Consider the following 24,311-nt stretch of genomic DNA (forward strand, 5'->3'; position numbering starts at 1 on the left):
GCTTATCGGATGCTGGGAGTTTACAATTTGTTTTTGAATTTAATACTAAATTCCTTAAAATAGTTTTGTAAATATTTCTTTAAAATAGCACGTTATAACTATGTGTTATTAATATGTACCGATTTCGGATGTTTTAGGATAACAAACACAATTAGCTATTGCTTACGTACATTCGGTGTATGTATTACTTATAGGCATTACATTGGTTAAACAATTAACACGAATTCAGTTGCACCAAACGAAAAAATGCTAATTAAACCTCTAATTATAATACATAAACGGTGCTAAATATTACAATACGATTCAGTAAACAAATCAGTTGTACATGTACCGAAATCTTTCGATCCGTCTTAAATAGTTCTGTTCACGAAAGCTCCCTAAGTTTGATGTTTTAGCGTCCTGTAAAACAAAATGCACTTAGCTTTGAACTGCTTTGTTCGGTCTCCATTTGTTTCCAGCAAGAGATAAGTAATTACGTAGAGATAGGATTGTAGCGAATTGTCCCACGAACTGTGCTGCACATAAAGGTTCGCACGTTAGCTGGTGCAATAGTGCACTGAATTTGAATAATGTGGTCCCATAAAGTTGGGTGATTTGCTATGATTTTACGAACAACCAAACAATTCGATAAGATTCGCCTCCGGGTGGGTGGCAATTCGTTGAAAATCTTAAACTAGAGTATTTTGAAGCAGAAGTGTTTCGTCGTTTTCTAAATGTAGTATAATCGCACAACCGATTTGCTGATAAAAGTTTCACCGTCATAAAAACTTGTTTCGATAGTCACGTTCCCATTCAGCACCTTAGCAGGCATCATCTGAGACTCGGGGGCCGCTTCGATCGTGGACTGCCAAGTGTTTGTCGTGTTGGGACTGACCCATCCCATCTCAAACAACCATTCCTCCATAATTCGTCCTTTAAAGAGCACCTTGAAATGGTAGATATGCACGAAAGGGTAATTAATTAATCAATAAAAAAAATTAAACCATTAACGTCCGCACAGCGCATTCGCCCCGCATCACATCCAATCATTCCCCGGTCCTCTTACCTTTTGATCGAGACGAAAGTTTTCCATCGACTCGACGGTGCTGAAATTGATTTCTCTTGAAACTGCCCGCAGACCAAGTATCTTTACTGGCACTTTAGCCTCATGTTCCACATCGGGACAGGAAAAATCTTTATTTTCCTGCCAGATGATTTGTCCCGTGTCCGCATCTCGTAGTATCATCCAGTTGCTGCAAATTTGAATGATCAATTGGACGGATCTGTGATGGAAAACGGTAAACACCATACAAACCACTTACATTTGGAATCCGTTTAGTATTTTTTCGCCTTTACTGAGGTCGTCCGTTCCCATTTTGATGAAATTCGCTTCACAATCCAATATATTCGGAAGCTACCAGAGTGATGAGGTAAACAAATGTTTGGTCTGCACCAAAACACACTGACAGCATTGGTTTGACGTTGCTAGAGCTCAAAGCCAACTACAGATGATGGCAGTTTAGGAACATATTTTACATCTTGTTCAAAAAATCATAACAAATAGATTTAGCCTCCAATAGTAAAGGAAAGGACGTATATTTTATTGTTTTACAATTCTTGAAAAATCCAAAATTACAAGAATAAACATAGCAAACTCACAGCATTGATTCATGTCAACCAACCAGCTGCTGTGAAACCACAACAATTGATCGTAAAGTCAGTCAGTATGGTGTTTTCGTCGGATTAACAACAGAAGTGGCGGTGGCGGTGTAGCAAAAGTGGCACAAAGTGCAATGAAAGATCCTACACAGAACGGCTATTTGGTCGTGGGGCGAATGCATGCGATAACAGAGTAATGTTAAATGCATCTCATTCCAGCTCGATATTAGACAAATGTCGTGTCGTGTATGCAAAGTCCATCTCCACCGTTTCAGTTTCTTCTTTGCTACATTACTCAAGAGTGCCATAGTGTCCAGTTTATGATTCTATTCTCCACAAAGGCTAACATATTGCGTACGGTTATAGATTCGATAGTTGCCGGGTGCGTGTCAGCTGCGATTGTGTAATACGCTGAAGAGGTTTTACTGTATGTTTACCTTACGGATGTCGTGGGGCACTACGGGGAGTGTACGGAAATAAAATAGCGGAGTAGTGGGGTCATTGTTTGTATCGCCAGAGTCACCAACAAGCCGGAGGCAACAGGCAGCAGGCGCTGATCGTGATGTCGGACACTGGAGAAATAGCGTTATCAGGAGATGGTACGTACTGGTCAAAAGTAGTACGCATACAGCAGATCTGCCCACTAACTCTATGAGTTCTTGTTTCTTCTTTTTAGGTACTTCGAACAAAGAAGTATCCCCGAGCAATAGTAATGGCTCTGGGCGTAATGGGGATATTAATGAAAGAATCAGTAAATCTATGTAAGTATTCAATCGATCACAACAACTAGATATGTACATTTGCGCGAAAAAAAGTCATTCCGCCAACAGAATAGCTGCGAAAAAAATTGCTGACTAAGAAAGTCTTCCTTCGTTAGGCGTTGTACACCAATAGTCGAGTCAGCGCGGCTTGACGAGTTCGTTACAACACTGCCCTTAATTATACCATTGTCAAGCAATCAACGAGAGGCGATCGTGCGGTGTACCGAATTTGCTGCTAGTACTCCATTACGAGGGACTTTGGAAGAACATCGTTGCCGATGAAATAGGGCCACGCGGGCGTCGGGGGTGTTGATGAGAATGTGCAGTGCTGTCACCGGGCGCCCATTTCTTATCAGCATCGATTGATTGTACTATCGGATTCATTTAAATTCAATGATTTACGATAACTCGTTTGAATGAGTATTGCCTATACTTACCGTCATGCGGATGAAAAAGACAACGGTAGGAGTTGAATGAACCTGCTGCACAGTAAGATTCGTAGCGTATGCTACTGATTTTGTTGCTCCATTTTAAGTCCATTGTGAAGGCGTTGGCTTCGTTAACCGTCTTAACGTATGACCAGTTTTGGGTCGTATAAGACTTTTTGAATTGTTGAGTTTTAGGTCGTATTAGACCTAAATGAAAGGTCGTATTAGACCAGGTAATGAAAAAAGTATAATATTCAAAATTGGAAAAAGTATTTGGAGGTCCACATGTTCTAAAAAGGTACAATTTGGGAAAGGTGTGCACGTGTACGAAGTTTGGAATCAACATGTCTATTACTAAAAACAAAATAATCCAAAAAAATCAATATTTGTATTCTAAATTGAACTCTTCTTCTGTGATACACAGTACGATTTCGTATGTTGACCCCATAAGGGCTTCATCAAGTATTGATGCAGTTGTTAACACGGCTGTTGTTGCATCCTCAATTGGCAGATATCGGCCCGCAATAACGCGAGATTCCATTCGGGCAGATTTTAATCAACCCATTTGGTGGTAGTGTGCACTCAAAGTTATACACTAAACAAGATAACTCCACCAATACGGCTACGGCACCACCCAGACCGAATGCGCGGTCAACTAATCGTGACTAAAACTTGGAAAAGTACATGACTAATGACCCGCCTTATGCTCCATGGAACAGTATCAAGTGCTGCAACCAATACATACTATCATCTCATGCCGCCCTTCTTGTTAGTATACGCGTGGAACCCGGTGGAGGCGGTGGGATTTTGAATCAAGCTTTCGAACACATGAAGGCGCCACTTTAGTTCTCCTCGGTTCGTTGTCGCGGTCGAATGTCGAACACGAGTCCCCGCGTTAATCATTCCTCGATCGTGGTGTGTTTGCATGTTGAGGTTACAACCATCATACAACTTTTATAGTCGTACAGCATCCGTGTACCTCTGTTCTTAGCATCACAATTAAAATAAAAAAGTTAAAGTAATGCGTAACGAGACGTAACGTGACAATCAGGTGCCTCATTGAGATGAACTTCTTAAAAAATATAAATAAGTCATCTCAACAACCCAGCACAGTGGGTATTGGAAGAGACAGCATCCAGTACGCACTCCTGGTCAACAATGGCGCCGGAAACGAAGGGTAAATGGATCAAATGTGGATGAAAATAAGAGTGGAGGTCATCTTGTTGGACGAATGAAAAATCACTGCTTGATCGAGTACGACAAGTTTTAAAGCCGCGGTGGAACGAGAAGCAATACCTACCATGGTGGTATGGATGTAGAAGATCATATTGCAAGACGAAAAGATAAAATTATGGCCAATGTGACATTTAGATACCTGCTCTAGTGTATGTTCCCGAAAACTGGTTTCATATGATCGACATATGATCAAGAAGAACAAGGATGAGCAAAAAACGAAATGGTGACCTTCCATTACCGTTTAAATGCCACCGGTCAAGACGGTGCACGGAATCCGTACTGATAAGAGTAAATTCGTATGACTCCGCAGGAACTGACCATTTTAAATGTGGCACCTAGCAGCAGTTATAAGAAATCTTTTGCACGCCTTCTAGAAGGATAGTTCTTCGAAGCGGATTCACTGAAGAGCGGAGATTTGTATGTTTGTTCGTAAAGATTATTGAAGCAATTCTATGATAACGAACTATAAAGGCGATGTTTGTTCAGATAAGTTCTGTCAACCGACGTACTTCCACTCGATTTGATTGTCCTCAGCAGGGACAAGGTTTTGCGAATATGGTTAGAATTTCTTTGTGACTAATTTTTGTTTCTTACTTTATTATCCTAATAATGTGCACGATATGGTGAGCTGCAAACAAAAACATCATACGTATTTTATTGATACTTTGCTCTATCTATGTTGTTCGGACTAGTAAGCCCAAAGAACCATGCATATTATCATTTACCTTGTATTGGAGGTTCTTTACAACAGGTTTCCTCGTTGGTTTACCTCGTAATAAGGGCAGCCCGTGATAGGGTGTTATTGTTTCCATTCGTTTATCGGATGCATCCAACTGAATGTAAAAACCCCTACTAACAAACTGATTCAAGCAACAAACAAGCCCAAGGTGCTTCGTACTTGATGTTTAAATATACGAATTCAGTCACCATATGGTGATGGAGTGATTTATGATTTCAATAGTATATTTATATTGTTGGGAAAATTGGAAAACTTCACTTAAAACCTTACATGCTTTTTAAGCACCTCACATGCTGGTGAGTTTTGACACGTGTTACGAACTGGGACTACTACCCAATGAAAAATAAAATACATTAAGCTACATTTTTGTCATATTCTCCACCTCCCATCCAATTCCTTGCTGAAACGCGTTTCGGCCTTGATTTATTCCATACACTTACGTAAGAATACACCACTGTCCAGCTTGGTCACGCATTGCTCGACTTTTGTAGGAGTGGTGGAAACGAAAAAAAAATTCAGAAATATAAAAATGATGCTAATAAAACTGTCTGTTATGCCTAGACAAAAAAAAACCGTGATGAATTTTCAAAAATAATAGTACCATGTGGACGCCCACGCGTTGAACATCATAATAGTGTATTCCAACTTAACAGTACAACTTCTTCTGTTGGTTGCACTCTATGCTGAACTACATTGTTCCCTTGAAGCTAAGGCCCCTCAAACGGCATCGCCATTGCGCATGCTACAGTGTGTGCGCTCGGAGGGCAGACACACGTGGAGGGCAGATCGCGATCTCGGAACGGCGATCATAACACGGGGCAGCGTGGCGCGGTTCCCTGAGTTTCCGCTAGACACGCAGCTTGCGCCGCAGGGTGGAAACTCTTACTGGTGTGCGTTCGAAGCGCGAAGCAATCCCCAACCTTTAAGGGGGGGTGCAAAACCGGCTTCACGGGGTCCGTCGTCTCGATCAGTGAAAGCCCGTAGTTCAGTAGTCTACCACACGAACCAGCTGAAGCTTTACGTGGGCCTTCTCGGCTCGGTGCAGACAAGACAAGAGTGGTTGGAAACGAAAGTGTAGCTCTATGTTATTTTTTTAAATTTTGTTACAGTCTAATCTTTATGTTGGTGTCGATTTTTTACTTCGTTTTCGGTTTGCGACCGCCTTTCAAAGTCCAGGGACGTTTCGAAAAGGGTGTCTCCTTTAGATCCGTGATGGTAGTGCTCGTTTGGTATTGCGTTTTTTGAAGCTAGAAAGACATTCTCTTCTAGTTGGGTATGCTCCATAATAAGGAGTGCCCCCTTTGTCCAGTGTCGTGGTAATATAAGCGCACCTAAAGAGTGTTTCTGTTCCGGATCGTGTTTTAGCCCCGACATCGGCGTGGAAAAATGTGGAACAACGGATACGGCAGCAGGTAGTGTAAAACGCGGAAAACGGAGCTTTCCAAATTCCACCTCACGGCGTCAATAACGGCGAGCCCACAATAACGGCTCTGTCGGCGAAGGTCTGTTAGTTTTCCGATCGTCTCGCGTACAACAAAAGAAAAACCGCGATCAACGACTACTCCGCAATCGAAATTCAGCCTACTAGATAACCCCTCGCTGTTGGTGTGTGCCGGATTTTAATGAGCCTACTTCGTACCGCGACTGGTACTACTATGCTTTAGGATTAACGATTTTCGTCATCATTTTGCTCTCATACATTTGTTGTGAAATCGTTGTTGCAGAACAACCATGAGTGCTCTGGTGATATTGTATGGGTTTTTGTGTGCCGCTGGTTGGTCAATATTTGTTTATCACACGACTGGCTGGTCTGCAGAACCTTATCCCCAAACAGGTTTCAGAACAGACGAACAACGCCGAACAACAACAATAACGTTGGAATAATATATAAGAAAAATACGTCTTCCGAACCCCCAAATGACCGGGATTATAGGAATATGTTTTTTTACATTTTTTTTTTCTTATTTCAATTATTGTAGGTGGTCATTTTCCCAACAAAATGGATGAGCTCGATGGCTCTATAATTTGAATGTTACCCATGGCTATTCAAACGGATTTATGCATTGGATTTAGCACATGGGATGACTCGGCGGAAAACATGCCAAAAATCTGTGTCTCAAACCGTGGTGTAATGCTCCAGTTTCACTGTGTCCCACCTGCGTAATATTGTTTACAACCATGAACCCCCCCGTCTTGTGAGGCAACCACGCACATTCGCGCACAGTTTAGTTTGTGTGTGAAGTAGCATACTTTTTACCTTTTTACCTTTTTTTTCGAAAGTCTACTGATAAGGCCGATACGTGGTCGTCTAGAGAACGCTTGTGAATCTCGACTCGTTCGGTTTCGATCAGTAACATCGGTACGTTGGCCCGTGACGGATATATGTGGCTGTTGAACGTGTGCTTTTGTGGCCATCTCTGCTACAAGCTACGTGCGATTGATATCGAATGAAGAGAGGCAGTTACGGAGAGATTACATCGACCCGATTTTCTGTGTTCAAACTGTAACGGAAACGCCGTGAAGTGAAGGAACAATGTCGGTGGATTCGAAAGGATTTCCGCTGCCCAATGATGACCGGCAGCGTCTCTTGAGGTATTAAAATTGACATTTTGGGAACGCGGACCCTTAGTTGCTATTAGAGCACAATGTGAATTACTTCGGCCTAAGCTGCAGGCTCTTATCCGCGCGGAATAGAATATAGGTTGCGTATCGGTATTTCGTTATCTCTCGTTGAACCCGTTAGTTTGTTGTTTGCTTTGAATGATTGTTCGATCACGTTATCGGTCGCTCAGACAGACAGATTTAAGTAGCACGTACTGTCCAACGTACCACCGTCCATCTGTTCGATTACTGATCAGTGGTTTTTCTTTCCTTTACAGAGAAAATATGGACGACTACGGCGAGTCGACCGGTTTGCTGGAGCAACCGGTGGCTTCGGTACGACTGCCCATCGTGGGCATGACCTGCCAGTCGTGCGTGCGCAACATCGAGGGCACGATCGGTAATAAGTTGGCCATCATAAAAATCAGTGTGATACTGGCCGAAAATGCGGGCTACATTGACTACGACCCGACGCTCACAGACCCCGCGCAGATCGCGTCCGACATCGATGATATGGGCTTCGAGTGCACCTACACTGACGATACTTCCTCGACGGCGGCTGCCAAGAAGTCCATCCTGGTCGAGGGCGTAGAAAGTGACAATGATGCCAGTGCGAGTGAACACTACATCCAAACGGCAAGGATAAGCGTCCTCGGGATGACCTGTCAGTCTTGCGTGCGAAATATCGAGGGAAACATAAAGGATCGGCCGGGTGTAGCCTCGATCCGCGTGCTGCTGGAGGAAAAGCTTGCCTTGGTGGAATACGACCGGAGCGTAACGAGCGGAGAAGCGATCGCGGAGCAGATCGACGACATGGGCTTTGAGGCGCGCGTTCTAACGGCCACCGGTGACGAAAAGCCGATTGCGAATGGTGCTTCTCCGCTCAACGCTCAAACGATTCACAGTAGCAGGAAGTTAGCCAACGGAAACGGCAATGCCGCAGGGAAGGCACTGGAGAAAAGCGGGGCACAGCTTCGGAGATGCTTTCTGCATGTGCAGGGTATGACGTGTGCCAGCTGTGTTTCGGCAATCGAAAAACACTGCCGAAAGATCTACGGTGTCGAGTCGATACTGATCGCGCTGCTGGCAGCGAAGGCGGAAGTGAAGTATGACGACCGGCTAACGTCGCCGGAAGACGTCGCCAAATCGATCAGCGAACTCGGTTTCCCAACGGAGGTGATCGAGGAGCCGGGAACCGGCGAGGCGGAGGTTGAGATTGAGATCCTTGGCATGACCTGTGGTTCCTGTGTGGCTAAGATCGAACAAACGGCACTCAAGTTACCGGGCGTTCTGAAGGCGTCCGTTGCGCTTACCCTCAAGCGAGGCAGGTTTACGTTCAACAACGAAAAAACAGGCGCGCGCACGATCTGCGAAGCGATTCAAGGGCTCGGATTCGAGGCAAGCGTGCTCTCGAACAAGGACAAAATGGCGCACAACTATCTGGAGCATCGCGAGGAGATCCGAAAGTGGCGCAATGCGTTCCTCATCTCGCTCGTGTTCGGTGGCCCGTGCATGATTGCGATGGTGTACTTTATGGTTCTGATGAAGGATCACAGTCACGAAGATATGTGTTGCGTACTGCCAGGATTATCGATGGAGAATCTGATTATGTTTACGCTCTCCACGCCGGTGCAGTTCTTCGGCGGGTGGCATTTCTACATTCAAGCATACCGAGCCGTCCGGCATGGCGCGAGCAATATGGACGTGCTGATCACCATGGCAACGACGGTGAGCTACATCTACTCGGTCGGAGTGCTGGTGGCGGCAATGGCTATGGAACAGCGCACCTCCCCGCTGACCTTCTTCGACACACCGCCGATGCTCTTCATCTTCATCTCGCTCGGTCGCTGGATGGAGCACATTGCGAAGGGCAAAACGTCCGAGGCGCTCTCGAAGCTGCTCTCGCTGAAGGCTACCGAGGCGTCGCTTGTAACGCTCGGGCCGGACTACGAAGTGCTGTCGGAGAAGGTGATCTCAGTGGATCTGGTGCAGCGCGGAGACGTGCTGAAGGTTGTCCCGGGCAGTAAGGTGCCGGTGGACGGAAAGGTCCTGTGCGGGAACTCGTCGTGCGATGAGAGTCTGATCACTGGTGAGTCGATGCCGGTGCCGAAGAAAAAGGGAGCGGTCGTGATTGGAGGCTCCATCAACCAAAATGGGCTGCTGTTGATGATGGCTACACACACGGGTGAGAACACAACCCTGGCGCAGATTGTGAAACTCGTCGAAGAGGCACAAACGTCGAAGGCACCGATTCAGCAGCTCGCCGATCGAATTGCCGGGTACTTCGTTCCGTTTGTTGTGGCCGTATCGCTGGTGACACTCGTCGGGTGGATCGTCAGCGGGTACGTCGACATCAAACACATCCCGGCGAGCGATCGAGACAAAGAAGGCCTAACGCCATCGGAGATCATCATTAGTTACGCGTTCCGGTGTGCCCTTAGTGTGCTGGCGATCGCTTGTCCTTGTGCGCTGGGACTGGCCACACCGACTGCCGTGATGGTTTCGACGGGAGTGGGGGCACTGCACGGCATCCTCGTAAAGGGGGCGGGCCCGCTGGAGAACGCGCACAAAGTAAAAACGATCGTATTCGACAAGACCGGCACGATTACGCACGGTATGCCGATGACGTCGCGTATCTGTATGCTAGTGAAACCGGCCGTCTGTTCTTTGGCCCGCGCGCTTGCGGTTGTCGGATCGGCCGAGGTTAACAGCGAGCACCCGATCGCGACGGCTATCGTGAAGTACGTGAAGGAGACACTCGAAATCGATAGCTTCGGTAGGTGCAGCAACTTTTCGTCCGTTCCCGGCTGTGGAATCCGTTGCGTGATCTCGAACGTCGCCGGAATGCTGCGGGAGGTGCAAAAGTCAGAAAAGATACGTAACTATCAGAACAAATACCGCAGTGAACAGCACAATACTACGGGTGGCGTACCGTTGTCCATGAACGGAGCTATCGTGGAGGAACTGATTCCACAGCTGAGTGCCTCGCAGAAGAACACAATCGAGCTGCAACAACTGTTACATCTGGAACCGATCGGGGAATCGAACAGTGCAGCACCCGGCGTTGAAGAAGCGTTTGCCGAAGTGAATGAGTACAACGTGCTGATCGGAAATCGCGAGTGGATGGCACGGAACGCGATCGTTGTGCCACCGGAGGTGAACATTCGCATGTCGGAGGAAGAGGAAATGGGCCACACGGCTATCCTGTGCGCGCTAAACGGTCAGCTGATTTGCATGATTTCGGTTTCGGATATGGTTAAACCGGAGGCACACCTGGCCGTCTACACGCTCAAGCGGATGGGCATCGAAGTGATCTTACTGACGGGCGACAACAAGAACACGGCAGCGAGCATCGCCCGCCAGGTCGGTATCAATCGGGTGTTTGCAGAAGTGCTTCCCTCGCACAAAGTGGCCAAGATCCAGCGAATACAAGAGATGGGCATGCGGGTCGCGATGGTGGGTGACGGTGTGAACGATAGTCCCGCATTGGCCCAGGCGGACGTGGGCATTGCAATTGCCTCCGGGACGGATGTTGCTGCCGAGGCTGCTGATGTCGTCTTAATGCGGGTAGGCGCTACTTCGACCTTCCGCTGCACACCGCCGGGAACCATATTCTCACATTTCTTCCGTTTCTTTTCTTGTTCAGAACGACCTACTAGATGTGGTGGCCTGCTTGGATCTTTCACGAAAAACAGTTCGAAAGATTCATCTTAATTTCCTCTTCGCTAGTATGTATAATCTTTTAGGAATCCCTTTGGCAGCCGGTATTTTCACGCCATTCGGATTTACGCTAGAGGTAAGTAATCCCGTCGCAAACGCACACGAGTCAGGAAAGATAATTGTGGTTCTTGTCTGTCTGTTATCAGCCCTGGATGGCATCCGCGGCCATGGCTGCCAGCTCCGTCTCGGTGGTGTGTTCCTCGCTCATGATCAAGCTATACAAAAAACCGACCAAAGCTTCCCTGCAAACCGCGGAATACCTCGAACTGTTGGATGCGGGGGCGTTCCTCGACCCGGACACAATTTCCGTGCACCGAGGGCTCGATGATATACCACGGCCAAATCTTGCCCGCTCGACTAGTTCCACTTTGGCCAAGTAAGAACCTGACCCGATCGTACACATTCACTCGCTTCACTCGATTCATCGGTTGTATAAAAGGGTCCTTCATACGAGGGAATGGCGTTCGTTTTCATTCGTGTGGTTCTTTACTTTCATTTTGTGTTGTTTTTCTGTTTCTTTTTGTACAATAACAAATAATTAATTTCTATTTTATTTTCAGTTTTCTTAGAGCACCGGTTAACACCTAATACATGTGCGCGCACCACTAATAATTTCGCTCTTGGTTTCTTTCACTAACTTACTTCTCTTAACTGTAACTTATTTTTTTACACCTACTCTGCTAATAACCATCATCACAAACGATTGCTAATCTATTTAAATCGTCATCGCACTCCTTCTAATCTATAGTAAATTTATTTTGGGCTACGAAATTTTTCCACGATGAACGACAACATTCATAAAATGATACCTCACCAGTTCATTGTGTTTTGTGTTCAACTAGACTATATGGTGTAAATTACGATAATGCAAAACAAAGCTTGAAGTAAGACTAACGCACATTCAAGAATATACGATCGTTATTCCACTTATTAGAAAATCTATCGACCAGTTACCAAGTTGCCTTATATCTAGTTATGAGTTTATTTATGTAGAAACTTTTATCCAGCTTATTAATATGTCGAGAGTCCTAGGCGCGATGTACGAAAGTAACAATACAGCATGTTAATTATTTTTGTGAAACAACATACCTGCCATAGTGGTAGCATGCAGCATGTTCAGAAGGATTAAACTGTACAAACGTTTGCACTGCAATTCTAAAATTGTTTTGTTTCTTTTGGCTTATTTCTATAATTTGGGAGATGAAAGGTACAGAGGAATAATTTTAAGTATTGCACAATAGAAAACTGAGCACCATCTCTAATCGTTTTTGTTCATTTAACGCAAATAGGTTGTTCGGACGAGGCAAGGACTCGAAGGAGGATGGACTGCTGGCGACGCTGGACGATGACGAGTTTTCCGTTGGAATAATGAAATCATCGAGCACCGGCATTTACAAAGATGCGACCGAGCTACAGAAACTGTAAACATTTAACTTCGTTGACGCCCAAGAGTTTCATCTCAGTGAAGTAGAGAAGCACTCGTGCCATGGTTTCGCCTTCGGTGATTCTTTGCCAATGGTATTGTTCGTTGGTAAAGTGCAGCCATACACCGTACTCGGGCACGTGTGCTTCATTCGTTTTCTTATATTTACTGCGGAATGTTTGTTTCCCATTTACTTGACTTGGTTTGTGAGTTTTTCGGTTTGTTTCTATGCGCAGTGAAAGTATGTGATATCTGCATTGTTCGGCTATTAGTTTACGCTTCCCGCTCCGTGGAGTGTATTAAAGATGATTTTAGATTCTTGTGACCGGGACCCACTCTTTGTGTACTTATACCAGGATCAACGCCCGTACCAGTTCAACAAAGTGAATATTTTTTTACGCGTCTAAGACTATACAAAAGACTTGTAAATAAAACCATATATACTACGTTTTGTAAACTTTATTGATTCTACATGTTGTTAATAATGGGAATAACATTCGAAAGCAAAACTGTCGATGAAGTACTGTCTACTATAATTATATATAAAGTACCGTAGTACCATGGTGTATTACGATGTCAGTAAGTACGAACTCTTTATACTTTACTACATTCTCATTTTAGTTAATTATAACATCGAACATCGAGTAACGAACTCAAAAATATATTTTAAAATTCTGTACTAAATAAGTGCCAAATCAGAAACGCCAACGATCAACTGTGGCACTTGGTTGTTTACCTTTTTTGTGGCGGGAATCTTAGGATCTTCCGAATCTCCAAGATTGTGTGTGAAATTGGAGCTCAGTGAAAAACGTACATAATTCACGTTTGTTTTTGATAAAAATGTGTGATACATTAATGATCAACATGCCCGTCAATCGGAAAAGATTGCGATCGAACGATAGTGATGTGTGTTTTGCGATGCAGCGGAAAACTTTCGTCAGCCAGCATATGATGGATCAGCAAGATGCAAGCAAAATGAAACAAATACAAGGTAAGTTACATCGATGAATCAGTTGGTTTCGATGCAATGGCTTATCGCTTCGCCGCTATAATCTTATTTTTCCTTTATCTAGCCAAAACGATTAGTTTACTGTTTCAAGGTGCCAAGAAACAAAGTAAAGCGCCCATTTTAATCGATCGCAAGGAAGCATTGAGGTCGGTTCGTTTGCTGGGTGGTGGAGAAATAGACTTCGACGTTGGTGCTGTAAGACGACACTAACTTAAATGATTCTTTCAGAATAAATAGAGCTAACGTTGCCGACGATTCAATTACAGGCATCCTCATGGATAGAGAAAAAGCCGGATAGAAAGTGTCGCTTGTGTGATCGAATGGCAATCATTCATGTCGAGTGCACGAATTGTAATCTAGAGTTGTGTGAATACTGTGGAATCAACTGCAGCAACTGTCCGGAAAAGATTTGTATGAATTGCGTTAACATATTGTAAGCATTTGAACCAATATGCGGCCGATAGATGTTAGTATTTAGATCATTTTAATGTTTATTTTCAGTCATTGTGAACGTCATGAAAAACCTTGTTGTGACCAGTGCAAGATGTTTGTTCTATGATAACGGCGCTGGATGAACGATGTACACGGATGCAATGGAATAATGGAGGAAAACAGGTTGCAATAGATCGTTTAGATTCAAATAGTTTTAAATCTTAATATTTATTATCTATCAAGCAATGTTCGCGGGTGTACGAATGGAGATAATGCTACTAATGAATTATTTGTGAAAGCCATCAAAATTTTACTCATCTACTGGTTTATTTCTACCATCTTTTCGCTTTTCAAACACGCCAAGCTGATACTGGATGATTGGTTGTTTATCGTTTACCCCCAGATCGTAGATGTCCTCCGGGTTGGTTTTCTTGCCCAATATCTCTGGATGTCTTAACCAAAAATCATCACCTATAAGGTCCTCAAAAATGGGAACGATGAATTTCTGTTTCTTTTCTTTCACTTCAATAGTTTTTCGCATAAGAATGGTTCCTTTCCGGTATATTAAAGGCTCGTTGTTATAGTTGATATTGAAATGCGTGAATAGGATTTCATTCTTGTCTTTCGCAAGCGTGCCTTTCAGTTTGTTTTCAGCGTCCGCATTGCTCATGCCGGAAGACACCAGATTCCAAAAAGTAGTATTGTATAAATTGTTCACATGAGCATCCGCCTGCCTCCAGCTGAGGTAATCACGGAGATTTTCATCGGTCGGATAGAGTACGGTTCTTGCATCGAACGCGGGGGGATAGCACATTACAAGCGAACGGCCCTTAAAGATATTCGCCCAGTGGAACATGTACGCCGAAGTGAACAAACTTGCCACGTAGCTCACAAGCTTGTCCCTGCGACGCTGGTACACGCTGGCGTCCCGCCGGAACACGAACGAATACTCGTCGCTCTGCCCATACGCCAATACGATCTCGTTGAAATCTTGCATCACCGTCATGCCAGCCATGTTCATCAGTTGTAGAGCATCGATATCGTTCGGTTTTTTGAACTTGTGTACATTACAAAATCGATGGAAACCTTTGCCATCGACCCGTACCACGATCCAGCAGTTTTTCAGGAGCTTCTCTTCGTGCTCGAATTGTTTTACGTACTCAAATCGACTGAGTGCCATTTTGGATGTCCGGTAAGCGCGATTCGTTTGTTTGTAAACTCCATTCAGAATTATTGAAAGAAACTTTCTCATACGATAAAAGAATTGAAAAAAAAACCCCAAAAAATTGAGAATTGTTAGTAATTAATCGTATAACAAAACAAAACGAAACGCCATGCGTTGCATGACATTGAGAACTGTCATTTCGGACGTCGGAGCTTGTCAAATAGGTTTGTGGCATACATCGCAGAACGAAGCAAAGCAAACAAGCAAAGTCGCGATATCGCTGGTTCATACTGCGTTAGTTTTTGGATCGTAGTACTGTGGGTCTGGTAGAATAGATAACCCGGACCCGAAAAGTGGACCCAACGAGGCAAAAGTGTACCGTAGAAAGTGGTGAAGCTCATTTGAATATTCGCGTTCGGTTCCATCTCGTATCGGATGATTCTGTCTGCTGCACTGCTAATTAGGTTGACGTCATATTTACAACAGCCAGCACGATTTGGCCGTGGATGTTTGCAAGCTGGTTTTAATTCGCTGTTTAACTATTAGCGTAAGTGATAAAATCTTCCTGCGGTCTCTGCTTCTCGGTGCGTCGAGGCGTTCGTGATAGCATCAAGGTCAGGGAGGTGATATTTTTATTTTTCTCGTTTTGCTAAGAAAACCAATGCAATTTGGACAAAGAAAAGCAGCAGCGGCAGGGATACGCCTAGATAGAGGACAGCTGTTTCTTTTTCAATCCGTGTATCGTATATCCGGTTCCCCAAACGATGATTGATGCTGTTTCAGTTAATTGAATCAATCGTAACGCTGGGGAGATGCCGAGGGCTCCTCACAACAGTAAAACAATGCTACCCGTTGTATACGGTCGTGACTCGCCCTCGTCTGTGCGATATGCGCAAGAGAACTCGGTCGACGATATCTGTGTTTTGGATTTATCTGAACGGTTAGCAAGAAAAAGTATTATAAACCACAAGCGCACGGTGTGGTGTTGTGCTTTGTATAGCAGTAGAGAACAAAAGAAAATCAGTGGAAATGGATTTTCTTCAGCATGTAAATTTAATAACAGCAATGACTCATCGTTGTTGACAATGCCGAATGGATGACTGTTTCCAGGCAGGCGATAACTACACATGATGTGGTTTGTAGTTTTCCATGATATTGCTGCTAGAAACACGATTAGGTTGTTAATTTATTTAATCAAATTTTCAAAAATCAACCACTGCGTAAATTTACGCAATCGAGAACGTTATCGGTGGCGCACTGCTTCAATGGAGAGACTAATTTTGGGCAAATTAGGCGTTTTCAGTTATGCTCTGCTCAGTCCATTAAATAAGCTGTTTTATCGATTGCTTTATCGCATCAGTTGTTTCGTTATCTAATGCTCAAGTTAGTGCGATCTACATAGATTTATTATGTTTCAAATGTACTACGGTGTACTGCGCCGGTTTGTTATTCTACTCTAATGTATTTTCCCTTCTACCTTGTTTTGCAGAGGGTAACATGACGCGCGTGAAAGTTCTATACGATTTCGATGGTGAGCCAAACTCATCGGAAATTTCGATCAAAGTAGACGAAATCCTTACCGTCACAAACACCGACGTAGGTGAAGGATGGTGGGAGGGTATGAACAGTCGAGGCCAACGTGGGCTTTTCCCAGCCGCCTACGTTGAAACGATTCCCGATGCACCACAGATGCCACCTCCGCCAGCAGCGGCAGCTGTAATGATGGCACAGTCCGGTGGACAACTGAAAGCGTCGGCCACCAGTGCTGGTGCTGGCGGATGGAACGCCAGCGGAGGTGTAGCAAAGTCTACCTCCCAGCCGGCCATTGCTGCTGGTGGCAACCGGTACGATCAGACTACCGACGAATGGGGTGAGCAGCAGGACGATTGGGACGACGACTGGGACGATGACAACGATACGTATTCCGAAATTGGACCAAGTTCGACGGCTGGCGCCGGTTCTCGGGCAAATGGCGCAGGGTCCTATCAACAGCAGCATCAGCCTGCTGCCAGCTACTATGCGAACGCTAACAACTTACCACCGCTGCCAGCGTCCGATGGAGACAGTATGTCGTTGGCTTCGGTCGCTACAACGACCGTCGGTGGACGCCGAGCCGCAGGATCGGGTAAAATTTTCTCCAAATCGGGCGACACCTACCTGATGGGGCTGCCCGTACCGGATGTTTCGGAAACCGAGCGCGTACAGGTGCTGGCCATGGAGCAGCAGGGTATCGTGTGGAAGCCGATGCGGGACACGTACACCGTATCGGTTGATTCGCCAAAGAAGGAGAAAAAGTTCAACGGGCTGAAGAGCTTTATCGCATACCAGCTGACGCCATCGTTCAACAACATTCCGGTCGCACGGCGCTACAAACACTTTGACTGGCTGCACGAGCGGCTGGTGGAAAAGTTCTGCCTCATTCCTATCCCACCGCTGCCGGACAAGCAGATCTCGGGCCGATACGACGAGGAGTTTGTGGAGCATCGGCGCGTGCAGCTGCAGGAGTTCGTCGACTGGGTGTGTCGGCATCCGATCCTCTCCACCTGCGGTGTTTGGATGCACTTTCTCACATGCACGGACGAGAAAAAGTGGAAAACGGGAAAGCGCACGGCCGAGAAAGATCCCCTAGTCGGGACGATGTTTTGCGCATCCGTTTTTCCTCCGGAAAAGACCCTCCTGGCGTCACAGGTCGATCCGCAGGTGGAGTCGGCGAACATGTTCGTACCGCAGATGGACGCAGCCGTTAAGACGCTGTTCGCCATCTGCGGCGATCAGTCGAAAAAGTTCCAGGTACAGTGGAAGAAGGAATATCAACGGATCGGCGAGGGATTCTCCGAAATGGCGCGAGCATTGGGAACCGACGAGCGCCGTGCAACTACGCAGATCAGTCTCTCGAATTCGGTCGGCCAGGCGGCCGGTGTGTTCATTAGCATCGGGCAACTATTTGGCGAGCAACCGAAGCACGACTTTGTCCCATTCTCAGACCGGTTGCACATCTACCGGGGGCTACTAGCAGGCTGGCCGGATACGCTCGGTGAGTATCGGAATGCGGTGCAGAAGCGCAAGGATTGCGAGCGCCTGACGGCCGAACAGAAGATGGACAACGGTCAGATGCAGGAGGTGAACCGGCGGGTGGATGTGATGTCTTACGCCTTGCTGGCAGAGATGGCCCATTTCCGGGACGAGCGCGATACGCACCTGAAGGACACGATACGAAATTTCCTCGGTGCACAGATTGAGTTCTACAAGTCGATCGTGCAAAAGCTGGAGCAAGCGCAAAGTCACTTTTAACGCAAGCGAACAACAAAAACAGGGTCACAACACTAAACAACAACACCAGATCAGCAGATCAAGAGTGCCTTGAAGAGCTTAGCACTTGCCAAAACCCAAACAATACGCCTACTATGTGCGTTGTATAGCGTGCGTCATTCCAAGATAAACCGTAGTTTTTGACACAATCCCGACTTACCCAGGGATGTCGATGAGTCAGTCTATTTGCAAAACAAAAGGTTCGGCAAAAGCAAAATGACTATTTCTACTCCTTCTTTCGCCCCCTCAGTTATTGCCGCATCGGAATTATATATGGGACTATTGCTCGTTTCCAATTATGGGCTCATCTGTTTGAGGCACTGTTTTTATATTCAATTTTCCGGGGCGATAAAATACGCGAAAGGTGTGTGACCCACTAAGCTTTATTAAGAGAAAAAGGGATAGATAACAGTAGCGTTTAGTAGCAAGAGAAGAAAATTATTAAAAAAGGAAAACCTACCCGAACGAACCGGTCAGCACTTTGAGTCACTGTTTTTGGAGCAAAAGGAAGGGAAAAATAGAGTCAAAAAAGAAAATTGGAAAGGAATTGCGAGAGAACTAAACATTTAAAACACTTCGAAATCACATACAATTGCCTTAAAACATTTACTAAGTAACAAACAAATTGCAAATTAAACGAAACAATGACAAGATCGTCATTTCGGCGCTTTCGGCCAGCACGCTCGGCACACCCCTCTCACCGGCAGACGTTTTCAGTGAGGCCGAGACGAAATATGCAGCTGGAAGACGAAAGCTATAATCACGTTTCACTTGCTCGTTTTGTGATATGCAGGAATTTGACGCGGAAAAATAAAGAGGAAACATGAAACAGCACAAAATGTCTGTATACAGTCGTAAGAGTAATAAAATATATTTGGTACATATGTATACATTTTATACTTACTACGTTCAGGGTTCTTATGAAGAACGCTACTCTTACAGCAAGCAATTACTATTCATTACTGATTATAAAGTGCGTCTATAGTTGTCTTTTTATCAATATTTTTTCATGTTGTAACCGTTTTGTGATGTGGCCACCGTTCAGTTCCTGACCAGGTTCTGCGCGAAGCACTAGCGATATGCGGTTCTGCCCAGAGTCTGCTAATATTCTTCCGCCTTCTTCCGCTAACATTCTAGCTAAAGACTGGAAGAGAGATTTGGCCGACCTGGCCTAGGACGATTTTCAGATAGAATTACATCCGAAGCTTCGTTTCGTTCAGTTGATTAGCCCGGGAGGACACGAAATGAAATACTAAATAGTATAAGATTGTTTTAGCATGATTATTCTTGGTTCTTTTCGCAACATTCTTGAGTACCAAATTCGATCATACGGAGCTCGGAATTTTTATGTCTGCCTACGGTATTATCTCCAATCACAGCAAAAACGAGATAAGCCCGGAATAAATGTATTCCTAAGATGGTTTCACAAATGCGATCTGAAAGGACAAAGTGCATCCCTTTGCAACAGTATATTGAAAAGACCACCGTACGGCGTGAACATGTCGAATAACTTTCATTGTCTATTGGATTGTGTGCTCGCTAACGTTTGAGGAGAAAGATTTCCTCAGATTTAATGTTGGATATTTGGCTGCTTCAACTAAGCCATCTAGTTTTACGCCGTTTATTCTTTTTGCCCGTATCCGTCGTGGGGAGTTTTTTTAATCCATCCAGCTTGCCCAACCACTTGTCGTACGCGAACCGAGCCGTTTCGACGGTGTTCCCTACGGCACTGGTATTGTAGTGCCTGTTATCGGTCGTAAAGGGTAGCTCGACAGTTCGGAAAATTTTCTCTCGTATTTTCGTTTCGTTGATCGTGCCGTTCGAAATCAGCGCCCGGTCCAGTTCGTCCAGAAAGATAGACCAACGGGCTCGAAAGAAGTCGCGCACCATCCCAGCCCACTGCTTGTTGGCGTAGTCTACGATCTGCCCCTGTGGGCCCCAAAGGGTCAGTTGGACACGGGCGTTGTACTCGTACTTCTGTCGCTCGAGACTGGTTTCACCGAACGATTTGGCCGATTCCAGGAACGGACCCAACAGGAAGTGTTCGTTGGTGAGCAGCAGTCGATCGAGGTCGAAAAGCAGCTCGAGGAAAAGTGTTGCGTGGCCACGGAAACGTGTTACGTCTCGGCGCTTGTAGTCGGCCATTAATGTCAGATACAGGGCGTCGGCGGTATTCTGCAAAAGCTGACGGGTAACATCCACGAGGTCATGCTTGCATAGTTCGTTACAATTGGTATCTTCAGCAAAAGAGAGAAGCAGTTGAACGCCTTGGTTGAACGCATTTATGTCGTACCAGACCTAAACAAAAAAGATAAAAATTATTTGATCAAAAGAAAAACAATCCATAGGTCCTTTTTCCGTACCCAAGGACTAAGCTTGGAGCTAGGTCTTCGGTTGAACGTGTACTTTCCGCGCATTAACTCCAAACCGGCAAAGGAGTAGACAGTCGTGCGAAAAATGTTCCACGCCTCTTGTGCTCTTCCGTCGGCCGTGGTTCCATAGCGTGACGTCGCGTAAGAGTTAAACCAACGCTCCGTACTGTCCAGTCCCTCGTCCCATCCCATTTCCAAGGCGAACTCGTACATCGCGTAGTTTTGATGGATTCCCTCTGGAGTGATTCCAGTTCCGATCATGGTGAAGGTGCTATTATTTCGCGCCCCTCGGATACCTCGGTACACATTCTCGACCGATCCGAGCATACCGAGGGTGCCTCCGAAGTTGCTCAGCATACACCAGATGAACGGTTGCCCAGCGTAGGACGCCGTGCGGACGTACTGAGGGAACTGTTCCGATTGCAAGTCCAACACCAGCATCCGCCCGACCGGAACGGCCGTCAGGAAGGATCGTATAGCGCGGGAGCTCCAGAAAGGGTTCTTTACAAACATCCAACCCTGCAGTAACCAAACCGCAGCTGGGTCAACCTTCGTCATGGTACTGAAGATCGCCGAAGCCACGCTGGACAAATACTTTCCGCTCGGCGAAGCGGGATCTATCTCGTTGAAAGGATCGCTGAAGTAGATATGATCGGATCCGTACACGTCAACCATCCGTTGCAGGAATCGTGTTCCGATTTCGACGAAAAGTGGCTCCGTCGGCTCGAGAAACAACGGGCTGGCGTACTGCGGAGGGAAGTTGTTCCACACGGACACATTTGCGAACGTAACGTTCGGATAGAGGGCGCGGAATTGCACCGGTAGGTGGCCGGCAAACGCTGGTAGTGCCAGAGCCATTCCGAGCCGCCGCATCTCGTAGACTACGCGCTGTTGCAAAGTGCGGCCAAAGTCAGCGAAAGACTTTGTTAGCGGCCCACCCCAGCCTCGGATGTTTCCCATGCGTTGCCAGGCGAAGAAACCCGGCCCGGACAGATGATTATCGATCTGTGGCTTGGTCAGATTGTACTTAAGGAACACCTCCGTCCAGATGTCTTCCTGAAATGGTGCCAGGCTTAGCGTAATGCCCTGCAGCGCCATCCAGTCGATGTGCCGACGCCATTGACTCCATCGCCACCAGGTGAACGAATACGACCAGGTGCACACGTTCTGATAGTAAACGATACTACAAAAGAGTGAAGCAAAAAGGTTAGTATAGATGTTGGGCTTGTGCGACCCAACGGCCAACTTACCTACTCGGTGCAATGATAGATACGTTAATCGCTGGCAACGGATTGGGTAGTTGCAGTTGGGAGCCTTCCCAGGCCACCAGGCAGCCGCAAAAGTTCCGCAGATAGTGGTAAAATGCTTTCGTGGCGGCAACTCCGCTTGATGCCCGGATTTCTACCGGTTGATCGACTGCATTACCTTTAAAAATCTACAAAACAGATATCCGGCCAGTGCCCTCTCAAACGGACGGATGGTTATCAAGATTATGACTCACCTGAAACGAATTCCTTTCCATCGAACTTTCGACAGTCACGTGAAACTGTTTTGCCTGTTCCTCGGGAATCAGCCGGCCAATGACTTCCAGCGCTGCCTGCCGTTGCATCTCCTCCGAACTGCGGGGTCGCACGTGTTGCAAAATGTGTGCATTATGCTGCTGTAATCGATGTGCATATCCTTCAAATACAAACGTTCCTAAAAGTAACCAAATAGCAAGCGAAGCCATCTCGTCGTTGCGGACACAATGTGCTTTGGCCCAGCTTCAGATCACAACTGAAACGATTCAATCAGCTTCCTTCAGGGCCAGATTAACCTTTTGTATTCGTTCCTTCCCTCTTTCCCTTTGGACCTCACGTTTGTAAACAAGCATCTGGCGATAAGAGCACAATTGGGGTAAAATATGACTACCAAACAAGCAGCTTCCAATGCTTCCCCAAAATGGGGAATGTTTTTTTCTACTGCAATTCGTGTGGGGCCAAAAAAACAGGCGGAAAAAATCCTGCAATGGCCACAAATGAATATTTTTTGGGTCTGTGTTTATTAAACAGACGAGTTTTTAATTTTTGAAATTGTTTTACCCACAATTTTGCTTTTTTTTAAATGTTTTGTAGCTAAAATGCAGCTTCATTTACTAATTATTCAAAAATAATTCATGTACTAAATAGCATGTTTCAAAAGTTTCCCAAGAACCAAACCCGGATTTATGCTCCGAGAGGTGGAGTTTAACTCCGATCCAATCCGGATCGGAACTGATGATCCCACCATTACGGTAACCAAGGTTACTTTACACTTATCCGACTATCACATCTAGTGTGTAGTAACCTTGCGTCGCGATTTTGTGTGCCGACTAGTGTTGGGAAAATCGATTACCGATTGGGATCCAATCTTTCGATTCAAATCCATTTGGAAATCCGGATCTCCGAATCCGAATCCCAATCCGTCATATGATTGATAAGATCATCAGTCGTTTCGTTTCCGTTTCTTAAAACGGTCCGCATTCGAAACTTTAAAAACCATATTTAACGGCGGAGCTGGAGTTTAATTCCGATCCATTCTGCTGTTCCCATCATTAGCTGATTGCGTCGTGGTGGCGGTTTTGTTTTGCGCTCGACGAGCGCGTGCGAGCTCCAACGACGCGATGTGGGGCTACCAGTTGCGTTTAAATCGCGCACGAGTGCGGTCGTGTTTCCGATAGCATCAGAATAAGGTGAGCTCCCCTGCTTGTGAAAAGTTAAGTTGGAATCTTGCAAAGATTCCGTGAAATATCTTTCGAAAAAAAACCAAACACGCGTAAGCAACAAGCAAACCACGTGTGTGAACCAGTGTGTGCAGTAGGAAATGTCGTAAATTTGAAATCTTTGACTAATGAAAACAATATTCAATGCAAAACCGTGTGTTGGAGTAGGTGTTTCGGGAACACGCTTCGGTTGTGTTCGAAAACAGTATCCCCAATTGAGTTGTGTTGCGTTTCTCAAACCAGCAAATTGATAAAGTTAAAGTGGGCGTTTGCTTTGAGAGGTTGTTTGTTATTGTGTTATTTCTGTCGTCTCGAGCGAACACTGAGGCCGTGTGTTTTGTTTTCCCGATGCGTGAATGTAATTTTCCTCTCCTTTTCCCAATTCGCTCGGATTGTGCTGATGGTATCATTTTTTTTAAGAAGTCGCACACACGACAAAGATTTGTTTATCTCAGAGTTTAGGTACTTTTCGCTTGAGTTATTTGCAACAAACTGTGTCGTGTTCTTTGCTGTTCATTTTAACTTTTTACCTTCATTTCTTCTGAATTTGAATTAAGCCAATTTTTAAATAAATATTCTCTCTCGCGTGTCGTTCCGCATTCAGCTTCGCTAGCAGCAACCGACGCTCCGAATTTTCATCAATTTCACCCCTTTTTCGTGCAAAGTGCGTGCTCGTTCGTGTGGTCGTGTGTCACCGGATGGTACTGAAATCATCATCTTTGAAACCGTAAACGGATC

At 45.6% G+C, this 24,311-nt stretch overlaps 6 protein-coding genes across 9 annotated transcripts; 3 read left to right on the forward strand and 3 right to left on the reverse strand.

Moving 5' to 3' along the window:
- Positions 1-156: 156 nt before the first annotated feature.
- LOC131272776 (probable cGMP 3',5'-cyclic phosphodiesterase subunit delta) lies at positions 157-1,432 on the reverse strand. The gene is made up of 3 exons (XM_058274627.1): positions 1,302-1,432; positions 1,046-1,232; positions 157-925 (listed from the first exon to the last, which is right to left on the reverse strand). Exons 1-3 carry the CDS (start codon positions 1,352-1,354, stop codon positions 710-712), a joined length of 456 nt encoding a protein of 151 aa, XP_058130610.1. The 5' UTR covers positions 1,355-1,432; the 3' UTR covers positions 157-709.
- A 316-nt stretch (positions 1,433-1,748) lies between these two features.
- Positions 1,749-12,894, forward strand: LOC131261038 (copper-transporting ATPase 1). 4 transcript variants are annotated; one of them, XM_058262928.1, is made up of 6 exons: positions 1,749-2,237; positions 2,315-2,399; positions 7,682-10,970; positions 11,050-11,199; positions 11,270-11,499; positions 11,684-12,309. In XM_058262928.1, exons 1-6 carry the CDS (start codon positions 2,201-2,203, stop codon positions 11,709-11,711), a joined length of 3,819 nt encoding a protein of 1,272 aa, XP_058118911.1. In that variant the 5' UTR covers positions 1,749-2,200; the 3' UTR covers positions 11,712-12,309. The 4 variants fall into 4 exon arrangements, with proteins under 4 accessions (XP_058118911.1, XP_058118908.1, XP_058118909.1 ...); XM_058262925.1 differs by lacking the exon at positions 11,684-12,309 and adding an exon at positions 12,413-12,894 and having other exon boundaries at positions 1,754-2,237; XM_058262926.1 differs by lacking the exons at positions 1,749-2,237; positions 2,315-2,399; positions 11,684-12,309 and adding exons at positions 3,709-4,004; positions 12,413-12,894.
- Positions 12,895-13,327: 433 nt separating this feature from the next.
- On the forward strand, positions 13,328-14,159 carry LOC131261042 (uncharacterized). The gene is made up of 4 exons (XM_058262932.1): positions 13,328-13,537; positions 13,620-13,750; positions 13,822-13,988; positions 14,057-14,159. Exons 1-4 carry the CDS (start codon positions 13,387-13,389, stop codon positions 14,112-14,114), a joined length of 507 nt encoding a protein of 168 aa, XP_058118915.1. The 5' UTR covers positions 13,328-13,386; the 3' UTR covers positions 14,115-14,159.
- A 46-nt stretch (positions 14,160-14,205) lies between these two features.
- On the reverse strand, positions 14,206-15,268 carry LOC131261041 (probable tRNA(His) guanylyltransferase). The gene has a single exon (XM_058262930.1). The coding sequence runs from the start codon at positions 15,237-15,239 to the stop codon at positions 14,298-14,300; it is 942 nt and encodes a 313-aa protein (XP_058118913.1). The 5' UTR covers positions 15,240-15,268; the 3' UTR covers positions 14,206-14,297.
- A 156-nt stretch (positions 15,269-15,424) lies between these two features.
- LOC131260074 (sorting nexin lst-4) lies at positions 15,425-19,157 on the forward strand. The gene is made up of 2 exons (XM_058261772.1): positions 15,425-15,699; positions 16,642-19,157. The coding sequence occupies exon 2, from the start codon at positions 16,650-16,652 to the stop codon at positions 18,441-18,443; it is 1,794 nt and encodes a 597-aa protein (XP_058117755.1). The 5' UTR covers positions 15,425-15,699; positions 16,642-16,649; the 3' UTR covers positions 18,444-19,157.
- A 145-nt stretch (positions 19,158-19,302) lies between these two features.
- Positions 19,303-22,562, reverse strand: LOC131270471 (alpha-N-acetylglucosaminidase). Its single transcript, XM_058272435.1, has 4 exons — positions 22,335-22,562; positions 22,084-22,268; positions 20,825-22,016; positions 19,303-20,759 (listed from the first exon to the last, which is right to left on the reverse strand). The coding sequence occupies exons 1-4, from the start codon at positions 22,560-22,562 to the stop codon at positions 20,055-20,057; spliced, it is 2,310 nt and encodes a 769-aa protein (XP_058128418.1). The 3' UTR covers positions 19,303-20,054.
- Between the last annotated feature and the right edge of the window lie 1,749 nt (positions 22,563-24,311).

The sequence above is a fragment of the Anopheles coustani genome, chromosome 3 (genome assembly GCF_943734705.1).
Source record: "Anopheles coustani chromosome 3, idAnoCousDA_361_x.2, whole genome shotgun sequence".
Taxonomy (NCBI): domain Eukaryota; kingdom Metazoa; phylum Arthropoda; class Insecta; order Diptera; family Culicidae; genus Anopheles; species Anopheles coustani.